Genomic DNA, 22500 nt, shown 5'->3' with positions numbered 1-22500 from the left:
GCACATCGACCTCGGAGGGACGCTCAATTAGCGCGGCTTGGGTCAGTCCTCTGTTCTCGCCGGCTTCGTGTGGTTGTGCTCTTTGCGTTGTGATATTAACTGTGAATTAATCGTGATTTTTTACGTGCATCCATTAACGATAATTTACGTAAATCATGGGTCCAAAAAGGCTTAGTTTTGCCAGTGGTAGTGGTGAGAAAAGGAAGAAGGAAATGCTTTCTATAGAAATTAAGCAGGAAATTATTGAAAAACATGAGCGTGGCATCCGCGTGAGTGAACTTGCTAAACAGTATGGCCGTAATATGTCGACGATCTCGACAATCCTTAAACAGAAGGAAGCTATTAAAGCAGTGAAACCTTCTAAGGGGATCACTATAATTTCCAAACGCCGTACCCCTATCATAGAAGAGATGGAACGACTTCTACTAGTGTGGATTAAGGATAGAGAGATCGTTGGCAACACCATCACCGAAACAGTCATCTGCGAGAAGGCGCACGCCATCTTTACGGACTTGAAGGAGGAGAGCTCTGTGGGTGATGCTGGGGAGAGTTCAACCGAGCCTTCCTTAGATGATTTCAAGGCATCTCGTGGCTGGTTCGAGAAATTTAAGAAACGGTCCGGGATTCATTCAGTTGTTCGCCACGGAGAGGCTGCTAGTGCGGACACAAAGGCTGCAACTGACTTTGTTAAGAAATTCGAAAATATCGTAAAGGAAGAAGGCTACGTAGAGCAGCAGGTGTTCAATTGTGATGAAACCGGGCTGTTTTGGAAGAAGATGCCGAGTCGAACCTACATCACTGCTGAAGAGAAGAAATTGCCTGGGCATAAGCCAATGAAGGATCGGTTGACTCTTGCTCTATGTGCCAACGCTAGCGGGGACTTTAAAGTTAAGCCCTTGCTTGTTTACCATTCAGAGAACCCTAGGGCCTTTAAAGCACACAACGTCGATAAGGATCAGCTTCATGTTTTCTGGCGATCCAACTCGAAGGCCTGGGTCACTAGGCAATTCTTTGTGCAATGGGTAAACCAAGTTTTCGGTCCTTCTGTGAAGAAGTATCTTCATGAGCAGAAATTGCCTTTAAAGTGCCTGCTATGCCTTGACAATGCACCCGCTCACCCCCCCGGACTTGAAGATGATATCTTCGATGAATTCAAGTTCATAAAGGTGCTGTATCTTCCACTAAATACCACCTCTATCCTCCAGCCCATGGACCAGCAAGTCATCTCTAATTTTAAGAAGCTGTACACCAAGCACTTATTCAAGCAGTGCTTTAATGTCACGCAAAGCACCAACTTAACTTTGCGTGAATTTTGGAGGGGCCACTTCAATATCGTGCACTGCTTAAAGATCATTGATCAGGCTTGGGTGGGATTAACTCGACGGACCCTCAATTCTGCATGGAAGAAGCTGTGGCCTGATGCAGTATCTCCCCGAGATTTCGAGGGTTTTAACCCCGAACCTGATCCCGTGGTCGGTGCAGCGGAAGCCGTAGAGGAAATCGTCTCCCTTGGCAAGTCCATGGGTCTGGAGGTCGACGCAGATGACGTTACGGAACTCGTCGCCGAACATCACGACGAACTGACGACGGATGAGCTCAAGGAACTCCATGCTATGTCGGAGCACATGAGTGATGACGAGGAAGAGAGCGAGGAGGTAGAACATGTGTTAGGTTCAGCGCAAATAAAAGAGGTGTTAGGAAAATATCAAGACGTGGTCGACTTCATCGACAAATACCATCCAAAGAAATTGCAGGTTTGTCGTGTAGTTTCTCAATTCGATGATGTTTGCCTAACGCACTTTCGAAACATTCTGAAAAGCCGTACGAAGCAATTATCTATCGATGCTTTCTTTAAAAAAACTGCGAAGCGAACTCGCGATGAAGAGGATGTAAGTGAACCGAAGAAAACGGCAAAGAGTGAAGAGGAAGAAAGTGAAACACAGAAAACGGAAAAGAGTGAAGCAAAAGAAATTCAGTCAATTTTAAATGTAAGTGATAGTGATTAAAATTACGTAATCATCAAAAAGAAAAAAAGAAAATGTAAAAAAAAATATAAAATATAAAAATAAAAAAAAAATAAGCTAAGTTATGTTAAAGTTCACTTAGTGTAAGTTAGAATAAGTTACGGTAGTGTTACGTTTATCGTAGTTAACCTCTCTACCTCCTCGCCGTCCGTCCGTCTCCTCTCTCCTCTCTGCGTAGCGAAGACGAACAACACCTGCGCTGGAGTTTCTAAGGTAAAGTGACGCTAAAAACCCGTTTCTTATTTATCATTTTTTGCTAATTCTTCTTATTTACATGTCTATTCTTCTTATTTACATGTCTATTATCTAATTTAGTGTTCATTATTCTCATGGGAAAATTATGTGTAGTAGTTTATTAAGAAGTTATCATAGGTTTTTGGGCTCAACCACGGATTAATCCTATTTCAATGTATTCTTATGGGAAAATTCGTTTCGACATCCGATCAATTTCTACATCCGAAGTTGGTTCTGGAACGGATTAAATTCGTATGTAGAGGTTCCACTGTATATAAATATTTATATATATATATATATATATATATATATATATATATATATATATATATATATATATATATATATATATATATATATATATATATATATATATATATATATATATATATATATATATATATATATATATATACAGTATATATACATATACACAGTATATATATATATACAGTATATATAAACCATGGGTGAATAACCATATACTTTATAACCATTTCTAATCCTTACCATAAAATGCTCCCTTTGCTTTGTACGATACCTTTCTCCAGAAAAAAAAAATTGTCTCATATTTCAACCAAAACATTTAAAACACAATGTTATAATAATTAATTGTACGGATATTAACATTTATGCATACAAAATGTAATTCTGTCATCAAAGTTTGAATGGTTAAAATCTAAATGAAAAAAAAAAAAAAAAAAATTCTGCATTTCCAAGATGAAAAAAAAAGTCTTGGGCATTAAATTACATTGAAAATCATGATTAAAACTTAAATCTTGAATAAAATATTTGAAAAATAGTACTGTACTTAACTAAATACCTGTGCTTTATGGTGTTCCTGGGTTTAATATTTAGACCTCTTCTTACAGCAAATCCATAAAGCTATTAACTATCAGTTTCTCTTTCTATGGTGTCAGCTTCTTCAGATGACAATATAATACTGTACTAGATTAGGTTTTTCACCCTAAGAAAAACTTGTTAGCTCTGTTATTATATTCATGTTTCTTATTAGTCTTTAGAAAACACTGACTGAAACTTACATTCCTTAAATAATTGTAGTGCATCTACAATGAGGAAATATTTACCTATTTACTACAACAGATCCACTTAGAAATCAAACATACCAATAAACAAATGCATCACCCAATTACAAAATACTGTACTGTAATTGACTTAATTGTATAAAGATAACTATGACTACCTACCAAACTTTATTTTCAACACATTTTGAAATTCACAAATATGAACCCTTGAAGATAATTTCTATGGTTTGTAAACAAAAACCTTGTTGAATGCATGGCAGACTTGACATTATTATTATTATTATTATTATTATTATTATTATTATTATTATTACTAGCCAAGCTACAACCCTAGTTGGAAAAGCAAGATGCTATAAGCCCAAGGGCTCCAATAGGGAAAAATAGCCCAGTGTGGAAAGGAAATAAGGAAATAAATAAATGATGAGAACAAGTTAACAATAAATCATTCTAAAACAGTAACAACGTCAAAACAGACATGTCCTATATAAACTATTAACAATGTCAAAAACAGATATGTCATATATAAACTATAAAAAGACTCATGTCAGCCTGGTCAACATAAAAACAATTGCTCCAACTTTGAACTTTTGAAGTTCTACCGATTCAACTACCCAATTAGGAAGATCATTCCACAACTTGGTAACAGCTGGAATAAAACTTCTAGAATACTGTGTAGTATTGAGCCTCATGATGGAGAAGGCCTGGCTATTAGAATTAACTGCCTGCCTAGAATTACGAACAGGATAGAATTGTCCAGGGAGATCTGAATGAAAAGGATGGTCAGAGTTATGAAAAATCTTATGCAACATGCATAATGAACTTATTGAACGATGGTGCCAAAGATTAATATCTAGATCAGGAATAAGAAATTTAATAGACAGTAAGTTTCTGGCCAACAAATTAAGATGAGAATCAGCAGCTGAAGACCAGACAGGAGAACAATACTCAAAACCAGGTAGAATTAAAGAATTAAAACACTTCTACAGAATAGATTGATCACCAAAAATCTTAAAAGACTTTCTCAATAAGCCAATTTTTTGTGCAATTGAAGACACAGACCTAATGTTTCTCAAAAGAAAATTTGCTGTCGAGAATCACACCTAAAATTTTAAAAGAGTCATACAAATTTAAAGAAACATTATCAATACTGAGATCCGGATGTTGAGGAGCCAACGTCCTTGACCTACTTACAATCATACTTTGAGTTTTGTTAAGATTCAACTTCATACCCCATAATTTGCACCATGCACTAATTTTAGCTAAATCTCTATTAAGGGATTCCCCAACTCCAGATCTATATTCAGGGGTTGAAATTGATGCAAAGAGAGTAGCATCATCAGCATATGCAACAAGCTTGTTTTCTAGGCCAAACCACATGTCATGTGTATATAGTATGAAAAGTAATTGGTCAAGAACACTACCCTGTGGAACACCGGATATCACATTCCTATACTCACTATGGTGCCCATCAACAACTCCTCTTTGAGATCTATTACTTAAAAAATCAATAATAATGCTAAGAAACGACCCACCCACTCCCAACTGTTTGAGTTTGGAAATAAGGGCCTCATGATTAACACGGTCAAAGGCAGCACTAAAATCAAGGCCAATCATACGAACTTCCTGACCACAATCAAGGGATTTTTGTACAGCATTGGAGATTGTAAGAAGGGCATCACATGCTCCAAGGCCTTTACGAAAACCAAATTGCAAACTAGGGAACAGATGATTACTTTCGGCAAACCTATTAAGACGTTTTGGCAGAACACGCTCAAAAACTTTAGATAATATGGGAGTTATGGAAATTGGGCAGTAATCAGTGGGACTTGAGCTACCACAAACACATTTACATAGAGTAACATTACCAATCTTCCAACAAGTGCTAAAAGCTTCTCTTCTTGCTAACTGCGCAAAATAACGGATAACTTTGGAGCTAAGAAATCTGCTGTCTTTATAAAAAAACAATTGAAAAATACCATTCGGGTCTACACCTACATAAGCATCAAGGTCCATCAACAGAGCTTTAATTTCATGAGATCAAAAAGCTAAACTAGTTAGTTTAGACTCAGGAAAACATGAATGAGGAAGTTCAAGTTTTTCATTACTCTTTTTACTGTCAAAAACATCAGCCAAAAGTGTTGCCTTTTCCTTTGGACAGTGAGTGACTGAGTCATCTGGTTTAAGTAAAGGAGGAACTGTTGCATCTACACCAAAGAGTGCAGATTTAAGGGTAGACCACTATTTATGTTCCTGAGTTGTACCAGAAAGAGTTTCTTTTATGGTTAAATTGTACTTCCTTTCAGTGAAGCATAAACTCTCCGAGCAAAAGCTCGAAGCTGAGTATAGTTATTCCAGGTCAAATCTGATCTGATACCCTTCCAAAGATGATAGGCCTCCTGCTTCTCCAAATAAGCACAACTACAATCATCATTGAACCACGGTTTGTCCTTCACTTGGTACCTTAGCACACGAGAAGGGATACGCCTATCAATTATGTTGACTATATTCTCATTCAAAGGGACAACAGGATCTACACTACTATATAATTGTGACCAATTCAAGCACAAAAGATCATGCAAAATCCCATTCCAGTCTGCTTGGGATTTCATATAAATTTTACAAGAGTACGATATATCAGGGACAGGCTGCTCAGTCTTCACTACTAATGAAATCAAGGCATGATCAGATGTCCCGACTGGATAACCAACCTTACCAGTTATGACGCCAGGGGAGTCAGTGTATACGAGGTCCAAGCAATTACCAGACCTGTGGGTAGCTTCATTCATGATTTGCTCACAGCCTGATTCAGAGGCAAAGTCTAAAGCTCTTAAACCATAGCGATCGGTAGGAGAGATAAACTTGACCACTCCCTATGGTGAGCATTAAAATCACCAACAAAGACAAAAGAAGCCTTTCTATCATCTTGTATTTTAGCCATAATGGTAAGAAGACAATCGAAGATAGAATCATCCACGTCTGGATTCCGGTAGATCGAACACAAATAAAAGTTGTTATGCCTGCCACAAACTTTTATTACCTGAATCTCATGACATTCACATTGATAACAGGACTTATGAGAAGCAGGGTACACAGTCCTAATATATGCAGCCATTCCCCTGGCCCTAGGGATGGCATCACGTTTCAACATTATTGGCTTCTTTAAACCAGTTATAAGGAGCTCAGATGAGTGCCTCATATTAGAAACCAGAGTTTCTGAGCACAAAAGAATATCATACTGTCTCGACGCAAAGTGTAAGAGCTATGTAAGGTAATGATTTAGCTGATACCAACCAAGATAATTTTTCCATTTTGAAAAAAAAACAGACCTGTGCCGCCCAGTGAAATGCTCCTTTTACATCATTTCTAAGGTAAAAACTTACTATGAATTTACCAGAGAAAAAATAGTCTAGGAATGCTAGGTTGAACCCAGCTCGCTCACCTATAAGGTGTCGGTATAATTAACTGGGGCGTGATAATTAATCACAACCAGAGGCCTCGCACCATTTAGATATCTCCTCTCAATATCCCTGTACAGCGAGGTGCTGTTCAAGGCCTAGCACCGATCTCTATTACCAACAGTCCAACCCACGCTAGTGACGACACTCCTTTTATAGCACTTGCTTTAAGCGGTTCACTTTTTTCGGTGTGTGCTTTTTCCCGGATTTACCCAGGAATTATATCATGATGTCGGAATCTACTGTCACTCCGTCATAGTTAAGTACCAGATCTATGAGTTTTGAGTTTTTGGAGGTAGCCTTGCCCTTAGTTGTTATTTTATCACAGTTTTTAATTTTCACTGTTCGCGGCTCCGCTTCGGGACCACCATGGTGGCTGGCTACCTCCTCTCTCTCTCTCGTTCTTAACGCTTTACAATTAGTCTTCCATACTGATTGTTTTTCGTTTTGAACCTTTCTGGGTAATTCACGGTTCACACCCCGTGTTATTTTATTTTGTTATGGTATTTCATTATCCTGTTAATTACGATACAGTTGTTATGGTACTACGGTATCAAAGTTCGTGTTAGGTTGGCATGCCAGCTCGCCTTCGGACGCTGCTAGTTTTTTATGTTACCACGTTATTACGTTTTCATAAACGATACATTACATTACATTTACGACTAGTAGTTGCTTTAGTTACAGTGGGACTCTCGCGAGGCAGTTTGCTTTCATATTTTTATGTCGGCACCTCACCGACTTTGTGTTATGTTGCCCCCCCCCTGCCCAGCTCGGTCCTTCCCGCGCTGGAAGGTTCGCCTCTTGCTTGCGTCCTTCTCTTTCTATTTTATTCGCATGCTTTCCTACTCATTATGTTTTATACCATATCAATTATATTATATTATATTATATCTTTCCGTTTTTGATCATTCATATGTCGTGGTTATTCAACCAGGTTGGTACGCCTGGTCTCTCTGTCCACGTGATAGCCTCCCACCGCCTACATCCCCACTTCAAGGATGCCTCTCGCTCTTCGAGCATTGGAGTCAGCTGTTTTGTTTCGCGGGTCGAGTCCTCTCGTACCCTTTCACTCTGCCCCCCCTCCCCAGGGATATAGTATATATAGTATAGTATATACTCTCAACAGCACAGAAAACCTCTCTGAGGTATTATTCGAGAAAGGGCTAATTACCTTGAGAATATTTTGTCTGCTGAACTTAGCATATTCAAGCCATTCTCTTGTTTATCAAACCATTAATTTTCTGGGTCGACCTGTGACGGCCGGTGAAAAAGTCATTCTTTACACTTTTTCTGATATAAATCTTCCAAATATACCAGAGAAAGATAAAAGCATGGAATGCAGAGGTTACTACCCTCGCGCGAGCACCTCGTGAGTGTCGTGTATACAACAGGGGCGTGAGAAAACCACTATTCACAGGCTGTCTTCCATTTAGATAACTCCTTCATCAAAGGGAAGGGCCGTAACAAAGACCCCAGAAACCACACTTGGACCACGCCACCGTCATCCACACGAGCGCCCTCTAGGTCATCCTTCTGTTTTGGACTTGCCCGCATAGTCGTAATTGTTTTTGTGCTTTCGGTGTTTTCAAGTGATTGTCGTTAATTCATCATGACTGACGCTGCTACTTCACCTTTACCAATGTTAAGTACCATAGTTTGTTTTGACAGTTTTTTTCAGTACCGGCCATTTGTTCTCTTTCCAGTAATGTGGATTTTAATTTTGGAAGCGGCTTGGCCTTCCTCGGTGACGGCAGCCATTTTGGCCTTGTTCGCTTCGTTAGTTTTTCAAGTTAATATTGCCCATCTGGTACTCTGTCATCTAGGTTATATCACTTATGTTTTATGACCATTTTTATTATTATTATTTTATTATTGTTTTTACTATGGTATTTTTTTGCTAGCAAGTCCAATTTGGACGAGTGAAGAATAACGTTCTTGCCTTGGTTATAGTTTACGCACACGCCTCGGGAGGTGCTCGTTTTAGACTATATCTTTATATTTATTTGTTACGTTGTCGTTATTCTTCGTTCTTGGTTATTACAATTTTATCAATATTCTTATCATATTATTATGTGATTTTGGTTCTTTATAATGTAACCATGAGAGCGTGAGCATGGAGTGCTCGTTTTCTGTTACTACAGTTACGAGTTACCCTTTCTCTCGTTTTCTTTCTTAAGCTCAAGTAAGGAGAGGTGGATTTCCCGTTTTCCGTTTTATACGATCACGAGTTATTCCTGCCTCCGCTTCTTCTCCGGGTTTATGATATTACGTTTGATGGTATTTACGTTTTATTGATGTGGTTACTGTTAATATAGCTCTCATTGGGTTGGGAACTAGTCAAATATTTGGAGTGCAACGGTGAAACCCGGCACTCAGACTCCGGCTTCGGCCTTATGCACACAAACCTTTTTTCATGATTAATCACCGCCTTGAGTTATACTCCGCTATAATGGATACTCATTGGGTTGGGAACTAGTCAGATATTTGGTGTGCAACGGTGAAATCCGGCACTCAGACTCCGGCTTCGGCCTTATGCACACGAACCTTTTTTCATGATTAATCACAATTTCATTATTACGGTCCTTTTTCATCGAATCTCCGGCTTCACCGGAGATCACACACACGTTCAACATTAAGGTTAATATTATCTTACCGCTGATGTTCACGTTTTCACTATGACGGACCTTTGTCACCGGATCTCCGGTGTCAACAGAGATCACTCAGACGTTCAGAACCAGGGTTAACATTATTTTACCGATGAGGTTTATAGTTACATGTTACGTGGTTACTGGATTTTAGTATATTCATTTGTAGCTCTAGCTAACAATTTTGAAAACCATATTAGTCACACAATTTATGTTATTTATTTCTTTGGATTCATCTGTTCACTGACCAGAGTCTCAAGGAACAGTAAATGGCCTCTCATGGCATGGGTGGTTTCGACCTGGCTTTTCATTAGAAGGGGCTAGCGTTCGATCCCAAGTACGGAGTAGAAATTTATTTCTATTTGAACACGATGTTGTATGGATATTTATCCATATATATACATATTTATAATTAAATATATGCATAAATATAGACATATGTATTATATACATGTACAAATATATACATAAACATATATATTATTATTTATAGATAATTTGGTTGATCCCAGCCTGTGAATAGGATCACTAACCAGAGTTTCAAGGAACATCCAGACTTATGTCTCCTTTCTTTTACAGAAGGTCCGCCTACATGGTATGGTTCCCGGAGTCATGCACGCTCTGCTACGAGCTGTCCTCCCTACTCCTGAACGATGATGTAAGTTGGTTCTAATTTGTTTCTTTTTGGTATCCTTTGGCGATGATTTAATTTGTTCTTGATTTATGTATACATCGCTTATTGAGGAGAACGGTCTTCTCCTTCATCACTAATCCCCTCATTTCTTTCAGGATGATGATGAATCTCTCCGGGATGCAAGAGCGGCTCTCCGCCCTTGGGTGTCAAGATTTGGAAGGAATGCTCCATCTGGCGGACCCTATCTCCTCGGCGTGTCCTCTCTAGGGTTGGACGTCGACCCCATGGACGGGCAGGTAGGTGGTGATGAGTTTTGAGCCTTCAGCTTTGCCATTATCTGCGTCACCGGCCTAGGACCCTCAAAGGATCCTGATGTTCATATTACCTTGCATAAAACCGTGACTGCTAAAAGAAGAAGTCCGATAAGTACAGGGCCTCGACAGCGGGTCGTGCTCAGGATCCCTCCTTCCCCGCCGACCTGATCAGGGATATGGTTAAAGAGCAGATACAACACATTCTAGTGCAAGCCAAGGAGCTATGACGGAGCTCAAAGATATGGTGGCGAATCTGATCCGTTCAGGAACTCGGATGTCTCCCCCTACAGCCCAGACGCATCGAAGTAACCTCCTTCGATAAAAACAACACATAGAAATTTGCCTTACATGTCCCATATATAGATGGTACCATAACTCTGGATGGCATAGGCGTCCGCCCTCTAGAGGTCCTAGAGTTTACCCTCCGGGACTAGAATTCCCATTCAACAGATTCGTTCGATTGAAAGAGCATGCCTTGGTTAGGTTAGACAAGGTACCGAAGGTAACGGTAATATTTCCTAAAGAGCAGGCCCAAGCTGTCTGGGCCAGGATGTTGTCGGTCTGGGGGTACGCTAATTCCAAGCTCACCCTACACAATGGGGCCTACGCCATATCTACAACTGCTCTCATTATTACCTTGCCTATTATGGATAAATTGACAGGTCTTACTATTCAAGCTGTCAAAGAAGGTTCTGCCATGCCGGCTCTTAAAGAGAAGGACCCCACCTCGGGGAGTCCCTAGCCTCGATTTATCCCACTGAGACCTTGTTTCGGATATTCACGAAGAACCTATCTCTGTCCTACCAAATCGACCTACACGCTTTGTGGTCTGCTCGGGTTAGTTGTAGGAAATACGATCTGTCTGAGGCCTCTATCAGACGTGAACCGAGCAGGCTGATAGCTTCCTCCTGCTGGGGTAAAACCCTCTTCCCTCAGGAGGAGGTGAACAAGGTTCTACAAGATGATACGAGAGCAAACCAAAATTGCAGGTGAGGCGGGGCCTCACTGCCAAAAAGAAGGTTGAAGACCAAAAGCAAGCTTTCTTCAAGAAGAAGCAGAGATTTACCCCCTACAAAACGAACCGGGGTCACTGCCATCAATCGTCAGTTACCCACTCGTCATCACAGTCTTCCTCTGATTCGACATCTATGCATCCGAATCCCCCTCATCAGGTGGTCTACCTCACTGATTCCCAAGGTACACAGCCCAACCCCGTTTGGATGTCCTCGCCTGCATACAGCCCTAGCTCCGAACCCTCAGGTTCCTTTCGTGGACACCAGAGAGGAAGCTAAAGGAGTAGAAGACAGTTCTGCCATCGAGGCGGACCTAGGAAAAAGGGGGCTCGGGGAAGGAAAGGACCTAGATTCACTCCCTCACAACGAGGTGGTCCCGGTAGGGGGGAGACTTTACCACTTTGGAGACCATTGGACCTTCGGTCCGTGGGCTCAGAGCATAATCTCTAAAGGTTTGAGGTGGAAATGGCCACAAGGTTCTCCTCCTCCACCAGTGACCTTCTTCCAGAAATCCACTCCCATCCTGAAAGAGTACACCACAGAGTTACTCAAGAAGAAAGCAATCAAACGGGTTCGATCACTGAAGTTCCAAGGCCGCCTGTTCACAATTCCGAAGAAAGGCTTGTCGGCATTGAGAGTGGACCTGGACTTGTCAAAGCTAAACTCTTACATTCTCTGCGACAAGTTCCGGATGTTGACTATCTCTCAGGTACGGACCTTACTTCCCTGTGGGGCCGTCACCACCTCTGTCGACCTTACCGACGACTATTATCATGTGCCTATAGCTCAAAACTTCTCTCCTTATCTGGGTTTCCGCCTAGGCAGGAAAGCCTTTGCGTTCAAGTCATGCCCTTCGGCCTCAACATTGATCCCAGGATATTCACGAAACTGGGAGAGACAGTGTTAGAACAACTCAGGAACCAAGGGATACAGATCATTGCTTATCTGGATGGTTGGCTCATTTGGGCCCGGTCGGCCATAGAAGGCAACAGAGCTACGAAGAAAATACTTCGATTTCTCGACAACCTGGGATTTCGGGTCAATCTCCAAAAGTCTCGCCTGCAACCATCAGGCCACTTAGAATGGTTAGGCATTCAGTGGGACCTTTCGAAGCACACGTTGTCTCTCCCTTCCAAAAAGGTAAGAGGAATAGCTTCCAAGATCAAGATTTTTCTCAAACATAAACAGGTGTCCAGAAGAGCCTTAGAAAGTATCCTCGGTCTTCTCCAATTCACTTCAGTAACAGATCTCCTATTAAAAGCCAAACTCAAAGACATCAATCGAGTTTGGAGAAAGAGAGCTACAGTACCTTTAAGAGACAAGGTCTCGAAGATCCCCTCTGTCTTGAAAATGAGACTACGCCCATGGTCCGAACCGAAGAACCTCTCCAAATCGGCTCCTCTACAATTCCCACCTCCACAAGTGACATTCCATACAGCCGCGTCTCTAAGTGGATGGGGGGATTACTCCGAACATCAGATGTTTCAGGGCTCTTGGTCACCCGCCATGAAACAGTCCCATATCAATGTTCTCGAAGCCATGGTAGTGTTCTTGACCCTGAAGAGACACTCTCCTCCGAGGTTAACCCACATCAGAGTAGTGTCAGACAGCACAGACGTAGTACACTGCGTCAACAGAGGAGGATCCAAGTCACCCAACCTGAATCAGGTCCTGGTCACTATCTTCGCCTGGCCAACAGAAAAGAACTGGTTCCAGTCAGCAACTCACCTAGCGGGAGTCCAGAATGTGAGAGCGGACTCACTATCCAGGGCGAAACCACTAGAGTCAGAATGGTCTCTAGACATAATTTCATTCCGGTGGATACTCAGGCTGGTTCCGGGCCTCCAGGTAGATCTATTCGCAACTCAGATGAATCACAAACTTCCTTGTTATGTGACCCCAACCCTGGACCCTCAGGCTTATGCCATGAACGCATTAACCCGGGATTGGAACCATTAGAAGAAGATTTACCTATTTCCCCCAGTGAATCTTCTAATGAAACTTTTACACAAACTACGCTCCTTCCGGGGGGCAGTGGCTTTAGTACCACCTCACTGGCCAAGAACAGTTGGTTTCCTCTCCTCCTCGAGTTGAAACTCCGTCCCTTCCGGATCCCGTTCCCCAAACTGACCCAAGTAATCCAAACTCACTGTGTCAGATTACTCAAGGATAGCCAAAACTCTAACTTTGTGGACTACAGGAAGTTTGCAGCTCGTAGAGACGCGAACATTGAACCGGAAAACGTTCTCTTCATCGAATCAGACAAAAGGGACTCGACAATTCGCCAATATGATTCGGCCGTTAACAACTAGCAGATTCCCTAAGAGTTCAGACCATACTCGTATGTCTCCGAATTTAGCCATCTCTTTCTTGAGGTTCCTATTTGACAAAGGCCTAACAGATAGCACTTTAACCACCATCAAGTCAGCTTTGAAGAAGATCTTCCTTGTTGGGTTTAACATTAACCTAGCTGATTCCTATTTCTCATCTATTCCAAAAACATGTGCTAGCCTTCTACCTTCGGTTCGGCCACAAAAGGACTCTTGGTCTCTAAACGGTGTCCTCAAACTTGCGACGGGTACGGACAATGAATCCTGCTCTTATATCACTCTTCTTAGGAAGACTTTATTTCTAACGGCTTTGGCCTCAGGTGATGGATTATCAGAACTAGCAGCTCTCTCACGAAACCCGGAAAACATAGATTTCCTCCCTTCAGCCGAAGTACTCCTTTCTCCAGACAAAGCTTTCCTAGCTAAAAATGAGGATACGCAAAATAGGTGCTCCCCTCGGAAGATTATTCTTCTTCCCCAGGATCCTTTTTCTGTGTCCAGTCACTACTCTCAAGGCCTTTTTAGCTAGAACTGCCACCCGCTCGTCTGGCCCCTTGGTTATCAGGGAACAAGGAGGTACTATTTCCATTCACGGTATCAGGCAACAAATCCTCTACTTCATTAAACATACTAATCCGGAATCATTTCCCCAGGCTCATGATATACGGACAGTAGATACCTCCATCAATTACTTCCAGAACAGGGACTTTGATGATTTAAAAAAAAAAAAAAAAAATATACGGGTTGGAAATCCCCTGGGTTGTCAAACGCCACCATCTAAAGATCTTAAAGGCCCTTAAATACCCGATGATGGCAGCGGGGAGCCTTATCTCTCCCTATTAATCTCTTCTTCTTCCTTTCTTCCATCTCATCTCTTCTCCCTCCTACCCGCCACTCACACCACGTCGCCACTCTCCTGGGTAGTTCGTTAGCCCTATGATATTTGCCATGTTTAATTCCTATGGTTTAACTGTTATTGTAGTTACCGTTCCTTTAATGTTTAGATATGCTTAGACATGTAAGGTTTGATGCCTTTTGCGTTTCGACACTCAGTTGATTCCCTGTTGTCATAGTTATTTAGCCTTACGTTCCCTATGTCATTTGGCTAGTTAGTAATTGGACGTTTACTTACATTATTATATTATATTATTGTCGTACATGGTGATTGTATTCTCCTCATTATGTTATTACTTTATTGGGCTTGGAAGGCATTCTCTGGTACATTTTCACCGGCCGTCACAGATCGACCCAGAAAAGGGATTTTGACGAAGGAAAAATCTATTTCTGGGGAGAGACCTGTGACGCCCGGTGCAACCCTTCCCGGTTATTTTTGTACGGACCCACCCTTTCCTTGCCAAGCCATATGTTCTTGCAGAAAAATGACCTAGAGGGCGTTCGTGTGGGTGACGGTGGCGTGGTCCAAGTGTGGTTTCTGGGGTCTTAGTTACGGCCCTTCCCTTTGATGAAGGAGTTATCTAAATGGAAGACAGCCTGTGAATAGTGGTTTTCACACGCCCCCGATGTAGACACGACACTCACGAGGTGCTCGCGCGAGGGTAGTAACCTCTGCATTCCATGCTTTTATCTTTCTCTGGTATATTTGGAAGATTTATATCAGAAAAAGTGTAAAGAAGGACTTTTTCACCGGGCGTCACAGGTCTCTCCCCAGAAATAGATTTTTCCTTCGTCAAAATCCCTTTTCTGATTACCTTTGACTAAAACGGAATATATCTGTGTTTTCTAACAAAGGCTAGATTGTACTCCTTTATTAAGTTCTTGAATCTCCTAGGATTAAGGTACCTTTACAGCAACTTTCACAAGAGGAGGATACCGTTGTTTCTTTTTTTAATTGGATCTACTCTAGTTTTCTGCATTATTATGAGTTCTTTCTATATGTTCCTTTAGAAGTTCTGTCTGCAAGATTTTCAATAAGCACTGTATTTGTATCAGACAAACATACTAGCAGGCTACAAAGATTTCTGTATTACTTCATGTTACACCTATTAGAAACAGGCAGCCATTGACTTATTTGTTTTGGTTTCCATCAAATCCAAATCCGAAAGGAAGTGATGTGGAATAGCTTAATTGCTCTGAGAAATGTTATAAGCACTTCTACACTTAAAGCTCATTGCGGGCTAAATTTGTTTATATCAATTGAAAACTGTTTTGTATACAGTCTAAGTTTTACTATTTTGGCCTCATGCAGTTTTCTAAAGTTTTGGTCCATTGTTGATTTTGCTTAATTTCACAGAAAGTAAAAATGTTTACGATCATGAACCCAACGGAGATTAATCCCCGTATCATCGGTTCTTCCTCTTCCTTCCTACATTTCCATTTTCTCCTGCACTGTGGCAAACCTGGGACAGGTTGAGAGTTGGGAAGTCACTATTCTAAAGTCTAGTTAACTCACAACCCTGTGCATTTTCATCTGTTTTACCCAGCTGACTTTCTTTAGCAGGATTGGTCAATCTCACAAATCTGTCTATCACAGAATATTTCCCAGTCTATCTTCTTTACCTTTAGAGGTATTTTAAACTTAGGAATAAGAGGAGAAAATCCTGCCTATTCTCATATTTTCTCTAACATCAATGAATTTAATTAGCTTGAAATATCACATCCGCATAACAATACCAACCATGCTCTAAACATGCATTGTTTACCATACCTGATGAATAGCTGTTAATTGGCTTTTCATCAGTCAGTTTTAATAAGCAATTATGGACAATTCAAAATAGATAAAAATCATTCAGCAGCTATGGAGCTCTACTGACAGGAGTTAGAATTTATAATGAATTTAAGGGAAAAAATACTTCACCAACATGGCACATGGATGAATAGGATATTTTATGTAGCATCCCATTACAATATAGTCTCTTGTTCTAGGTTAACCCTAAAGGGTGTTACTATCACTGTAGCAGCCAGTAATGCACACAATATCCAGACAGTTTTTGCTTCATTTAACTAAATAGCATTTGGCAACTTTGGACAACAATTTTACTCAGGTCTCTACTATTCTGAAAGATGGTTAATTCCCACTCTAAACTGCCAGGATTAGTCAAAGCACTATCTGTGGTGGGAATCCCATCACCAGTATGTATTCTTCAGTTCCTTTTATCAAAGCTGGTTACATTTTTCCCTTCTGCCCAAGTAACCATCTCTGACACAGTAATAGACATCTAACAGGTAATGGAAGGGAACACCAACATTGGTCTGAACCTTTTAATCACTTAAACAATTGGGGATGAATAGAATCTCACTCAATTCTAGAAGGAACAAGAAATTGGATCTTCTTCCAAACAGGAAGGTCTGTGTTCTCCTGCAAATGTCTTTCTCTGTCAGCTTGCATGAGGGGTGAAATGTTTCTTGTTTAAAAATGTTAATACAGAACTTCTGGGAATCTTTTGTCCATGTCTGGAGAAGAGTTTATCAAAGCCAAGGTGCCACACACATATATATTTCCCAGATAGGATGTCTTTTCTATCACCTGGAAAGTTCTGAAAGACCTTCACCAGGAAAATATTCCAACAATTAAGTGATGGGAATAATTAACGTAATATCAACAAAGCTTGATATGTAACTTCTTTGAAACTCTATTCATAAGCTGCCCAGTCAAAAGTGTGTATATATGGTAATTTTAAGATAATCCAGAAAGATTTTTAATTTGGCTGATTAAAAACGATGGTCCTTTTTACCTCTTATTTCACAATCCCCGACCTTAGACCTGGTCAGAGTCCAGTCCTTCTCCAAAAATAGCTTAGCCAAGTATTTAAAGAATTAAAGTTTGCTCATGAATAGCAGAGGCAAGGGGCAATAACAATGCCCTAGTAAGCCAATGACTTAAGAGACTGACCATATATACATATGATTAACACCCAACCACCCTCTCCATCAAACTAGGACCAGGGAGAGCCAAGAAATGGTTGCTGATGGCTCAGTAGGTAGACCTACAGTCTCCCACAAATGCCGCATGTGTAGCTTACAAGGATGTAGAAAAGGCAGACACTACTGTACTGTACTAGAAACTATCGAGTTTGAACAGGTCTAAAACTCCCGTACAGCAGAATGTCTGGCAGGGACGTTTCCAATAGGCTATAACCCTAAATGGTCTCGTGAATGGTCAAAGCTGCCTCTGAGAGGGGCAACTGCAGTAGAAATGTACATATTGACAAATCTTTATCAAGATAATTGTATATTTCCAGATTAAGTTAATCACCTGGTGTGTTATGTTGCCCCTTTTCAGATGTAATGCATATTAGGATTAAACTTACCTAAAGAATTATGAACCAAGTCGAGGTTATTCAAGATAATAAAGACCTTCCAAATTATCTAACATCCAGCAACTTAAATGACCTATGACCAAGAAGAAATATTCTTCATCAAAATTGTCATAAAATATAAGCATTAATATGACAACATATACTATTAGCAGATAGTAAAAAAAAATCACCCGAGGGGAAGAATAACCAAAATCAAACAGGAAGTTCAAATGGAGAATGTCAATGTTGACTGCAAAAATACAGTGAAGATAGCCTGGAGTAAGAGCATGCTAGAAAAGAGGAAGCTCGCATATTTTTACGTAAAAATACTAGGAGCCTGTAAAATCCAAATACTGTATAGTAATACCCCATCCTACATGGTTAATTAGTTCCAAGAGATCCGACATATGTCAATTTTTTACATCGGTCAGATTTTTGTTCCATTAAGTGACTTGTACATTCCCTATACGGTACATATATAGAACACAAAAAACACTGTACTCTACTAGCAACTTGCTATCATTTAAAAAAAAAAAACAAGACACCTATATTAATAATCTTCCACTTGAAGTACACTATTGTTTAGTGTAGCACTTCAGTGTTATTATACGAGAGAGAGAGAGAGAGAGAGAGAGAGAGAGAGAGAGAGAGAGAGAGAGAGAGAGAGAGAGAGAGAGAGAGAGAGAGAGAGATATTATAATGATAACATTAAGAGTAATGCAACATGTCATGGTCCAGTATGCCACCCAATATACTTCGTCTGAGACTATCAACCAGACTATAGTGTAGTGTTTATTGTATCCGAATAGCAGAGCTAATAATGATTTCCCTGTACTGTACTATTCAGAAATATACTCTTTTACTCGGCCATGCCAATTCAATCTACATTTTATTTAAAACTATTAAAATTTTCAGAGAATATGGAATAACTAGTGAGATTGATTATCCACAAAAAATTAGAATAGCACTTTAGGTGGTATGAAGTACAGTATAATGTTGTATACAGTACTGCATTTGTTTATTGTACACCATTCACTTTTCATTCGCACATACAATATTAGATGTAAAATTACATTACTCTTTCTGCATATCATAGTGGCACAGTGATAAATACTATACCACTATACTAAATATGATAGAGAAAGAATATACCCTTTATCAAAACCTTTCTTACATTCTTAGTCATTCTCAAGATAGCATTTTTCAAAGCAGTCATACTCCAAAGAATAGTAATTAGTACAATCTACGTCTTCAATTCTATCTAAACTATCTACTATCAGAGAAAACAAATATTATGTGTCAAGCTCAGGGTTTTGGCAAAGTCGATATACTGTACTCTCAGTATTAACTCATAATTATTTGCCATAACCTGCATTAGCATCAGCCAACTTTCCTGAAAATTAACTGTTGTGTATTAATGAATATCCTACATACCCTTACCCTTCATACGAACTGGTTCTAGGTATGCAATGTAACTCCTTAATAAATGGTGAGAACTGATCAATGAACTTAGACCTTACTATAGAAAAGGAAGATATGCAATAGAAGATGGGATAAAGTAAGCAATCACTAACTGCATTATTATAATGATACTATATCATTTCTAATAAGAAAAATTCTTAATCCATGTGACAAAGAGCGAGGTGGTGCGTCAATTATGGTAGTTGCTCTTAGGAGGTGGAGATGATGGCACAGGTGGCAGTGATGATGATGGTGGTGGTGGTAGTGGTGGCGACACTATATGGGGAGGGGGGTCTCTACACTCTACCTTCTTCCCCTCTCGTTCTTGAGTGTTCCGCCGTACTTGGATCTAGTCCCAACCAGGTCTATAATTTCAGGGATACAGCTTGCGAATATTGCCTAAGTAGAGATGGAGCACAGAACTTTTTTAAGTAGCACCAACACACAAATCACACTGTTGCCAAATTTCATGCAAGAGTTTAGGCACACTTTCGTCGTGGTCAACATGGCTTTGAGGTGTATACAGTGGCTGTGAAAATATAGCAAATATAAATGTGAAATGAGCCAGATTGTATGACCACCTCTCAATGCCCGTGCTCTGTTGACGGGAGCCAGGCAAAGTACCTATGGCTCCCGTAGCCCACGTTTAATGGCCTTTTTTTTATGTAGGTAAAAATACAAATGCCATCGAGGATGATTTACGGGAGGACTAAGCTAAATGATCATCCCATGCAACATGTGCCTAAACAGTCACGGGTCACGGGAGTATAAAAAAGTTGAGTATGATTCTACGGGCTCTTTCCTAACTGATACCTCCGTCCATGTGACCGTTTGTACTCGCCGCCATACTTGGGCCTGTTGCCTACGATCTCGGTGATTTCTGGTATCCAGCTGGCAAACACAGCCTAGAGGAACCATAGCAAGCCAGTCAGACGAGGACCGGCATGGGTCAAGGGGCTAGACTAAGGAACTAAGGATACTGGGTTATGGAGTCGTGGGACTGGCGGGTTTAACGAGGGAGCTCCATACACGACAAGAGGGAAATAAGGAACATACGTAAGCTGAGACGGTCAAAATAAAATGGAAGGAATTCACAACTATTGGAAATGGATCACGGATGTAATGACAAAAGGCATATCAAAGGTACAAGATAAATAGACAATATAAGAAAGGTACACTTCAAATGAATACTGATAAGTGGACAAAACTTATAAAGACAAAACCTACAAAAAATATACAACAAGGGGATTATGTTTACTGTGTTTACAGAAAGGATACTCCTTTTGGAGAAAAACATCTGGAATTTACTGTCAGCATGTAAAGATCCTCAGGCAATGATTGTAATGGTAAATGGAAAGTCGCTGAGGGGTCGAGGAGACTAAAAATGTGGATTCAGTATATATAAACTACTACTATGAATGCTGAGGAAAGTTTACAATATGATACAAGAAGGGTGACAAACTAGCTAAATAGACTATCACCTCCTAAACAACCAGTGATCAAAGAAACTGGGTTTAGTACTCTACCTATAATGAATATGCATCATGTCGATTGGTCGTCTACATAAAATAAAGGAACTGCAAGATAAAACAAAAACAACATTTGGAAAGGATCATAACAATGCAGCAGGATGGTCAAGGACGGAGGACAGTAAGAAATACCTTAAAAACATTAGAGTTGCATGGATTTAGGAAATGAGCTATTCACATAGATGACAAAATTAGGATATAGGAGGTTTTGTATAGGAGTGGAATTACATTAGCACAATACGTGGTTATAGGACTGTGCTACACACGAGGTCTTGTTGTTCTGAGAGGAGATCAAGATGCAACTGTATCTATGGATCATGATTAACAGGGTGTTACAGTCATGCGCAAGGGCACACACATGTAATGGAAAAAAAATTTATTGAGCACTGGCTTGAAATTGAGGAGCACTGGCTTGGTATTGAGAAATATGTTACTCACTACACAACTAATACTTATATGTGCTAAATAAAATTGTAGTGGACTGCTGATATGTAAACATTTAAACCATTAATGGAAGTAAAAAAAAAATTCCCATTATAGAAAATGGAGGGGAGAGGCAAGTTATTAACATGAAACATATCCCATAGGAGTGTACAACGTAATTAAAGTATTCCGGTCCAAGGAAGTAGGTTGCCAAATTCTGGTGAGCAATATTCAAATAAACACTGATCACAGTTAATATAATTAGCAGACCCTCAGTCAAGTACGGCAGTGGGTGCATCATTTAGATCAAAACTTCAGATGAAAGGGAGAGGTACAGGTGGTCTAGTAAGTAGAAAGAAAAATGCCAAGAGTCAAGTTTGACAAAAGGAAACGAGTGACAGGAAAAAGGAAAAGGATTCACTTCCAAATGAAACTGTCGGCATCTAATGATGGGTGGGTCTCGAGCCTATGGATGAGTATTTCAGAGAGGAAAATAACGAGAAACAAAATTGTCGCACATTCACATAAATGTATGCAACTAAAGAGAAAGCTAACAGAGGTAGATTTAATATGACAATTTTACAAACTTAAATTAGAAGAAATTTTTCATCAGCTTCAATTAATAAAGTATTTTTAGATAGTCATTAAACTTTTTCTAAATCTACAGGATGACAATCCAAATACCTCAAAATGCAGGCATAACAAAATTCTAAAATAGACATCATTTCAGAAATGTCTGAAGGGTTAAAACAGTCAGTTCTTTTAATAAGTGTCCAGTAATGGTTAGTGTGGACAGTAGGGCATAAATACAAAACTGAGAAAAACAAGCCAAATAAAATCAAAATCACACAAATGCAAAACAGAAGAGAACTAAAAAACAAATTTTCATCAATAAATTATTTTCTATTCCAATAGCAAAATAAAAAAAAAAACACTCAAACCTTGAACCAGACAGTTCAAAGTTAAATTAATTGACTTAAACAATGAGGTTGGACAGCATCTTATAAGGGTTTACCAGAGAGATATATGTAAAGGTATCCTCAAAGAGGATCTTCCATATAGAACTAAGCAAATTAACCTCAACAGAAACCATCTGAATTCAACATCCTAAGGTTCCAGACTTAATCCACCTTATT

General features: G+C 39.9%; 1 protein-coding gene across 46 annotated transcripts in view; it reads right to left on the bottom strand.

Moving 5' to 3' along the window:
- The window catches only part of slo (calcium-activated potassium channel slo), a 608128-nt gene that overhangs the window by 192404 nt on the left and 393224 nt on the right, over positions 1 to 22500 (bottom strand). For 25 of the 46 annotated variants that reach the window (XM_068393346.1, XM_068393348.1, XM_068393360.1 and 22 more), the window contains exon 5: positions 20226 to 20317. The exons of 5 other annotated variants lie outside the window; for them this stretch is intronic. In XM_068393346.1, coding sequence (XP_068249447.1) covers positions 20226 to 20317 — 92 coding nt within the window. Of the gene's footprint in view, positions 1 to 19719; positions 19812 to 20225; positions 20318 to 22500 lie in introns of all 46 variants that reach the window. 16 more of the 46 variants (XM_068393381.1, XM_068393337.1, XM_068393344.1 and 13 more) reach the window with 1 other exon arrangement.

Source organism: Palaemon carinicauda, chromosome 19 (genome assembly GCF_036898095.1).
Source record: "Palaemon carinicauda isolate YSFRI2023 chromosome 19, ASM3689809v2, whole genome shotgun sequence".
In the NCBI taxonomy this organism is placed as follows: domain Eukaryota; kingdom Metazoa; phylum Arthropoda; class Malacostraca; order Decapoda; family Palaemonidae; genus Palaemon; species Palaemon carinicauda.
Note: the sequence above shows the minus strand (reverse complement) of the source record. Positions and strands in the feature narration are given on the sequence as shown.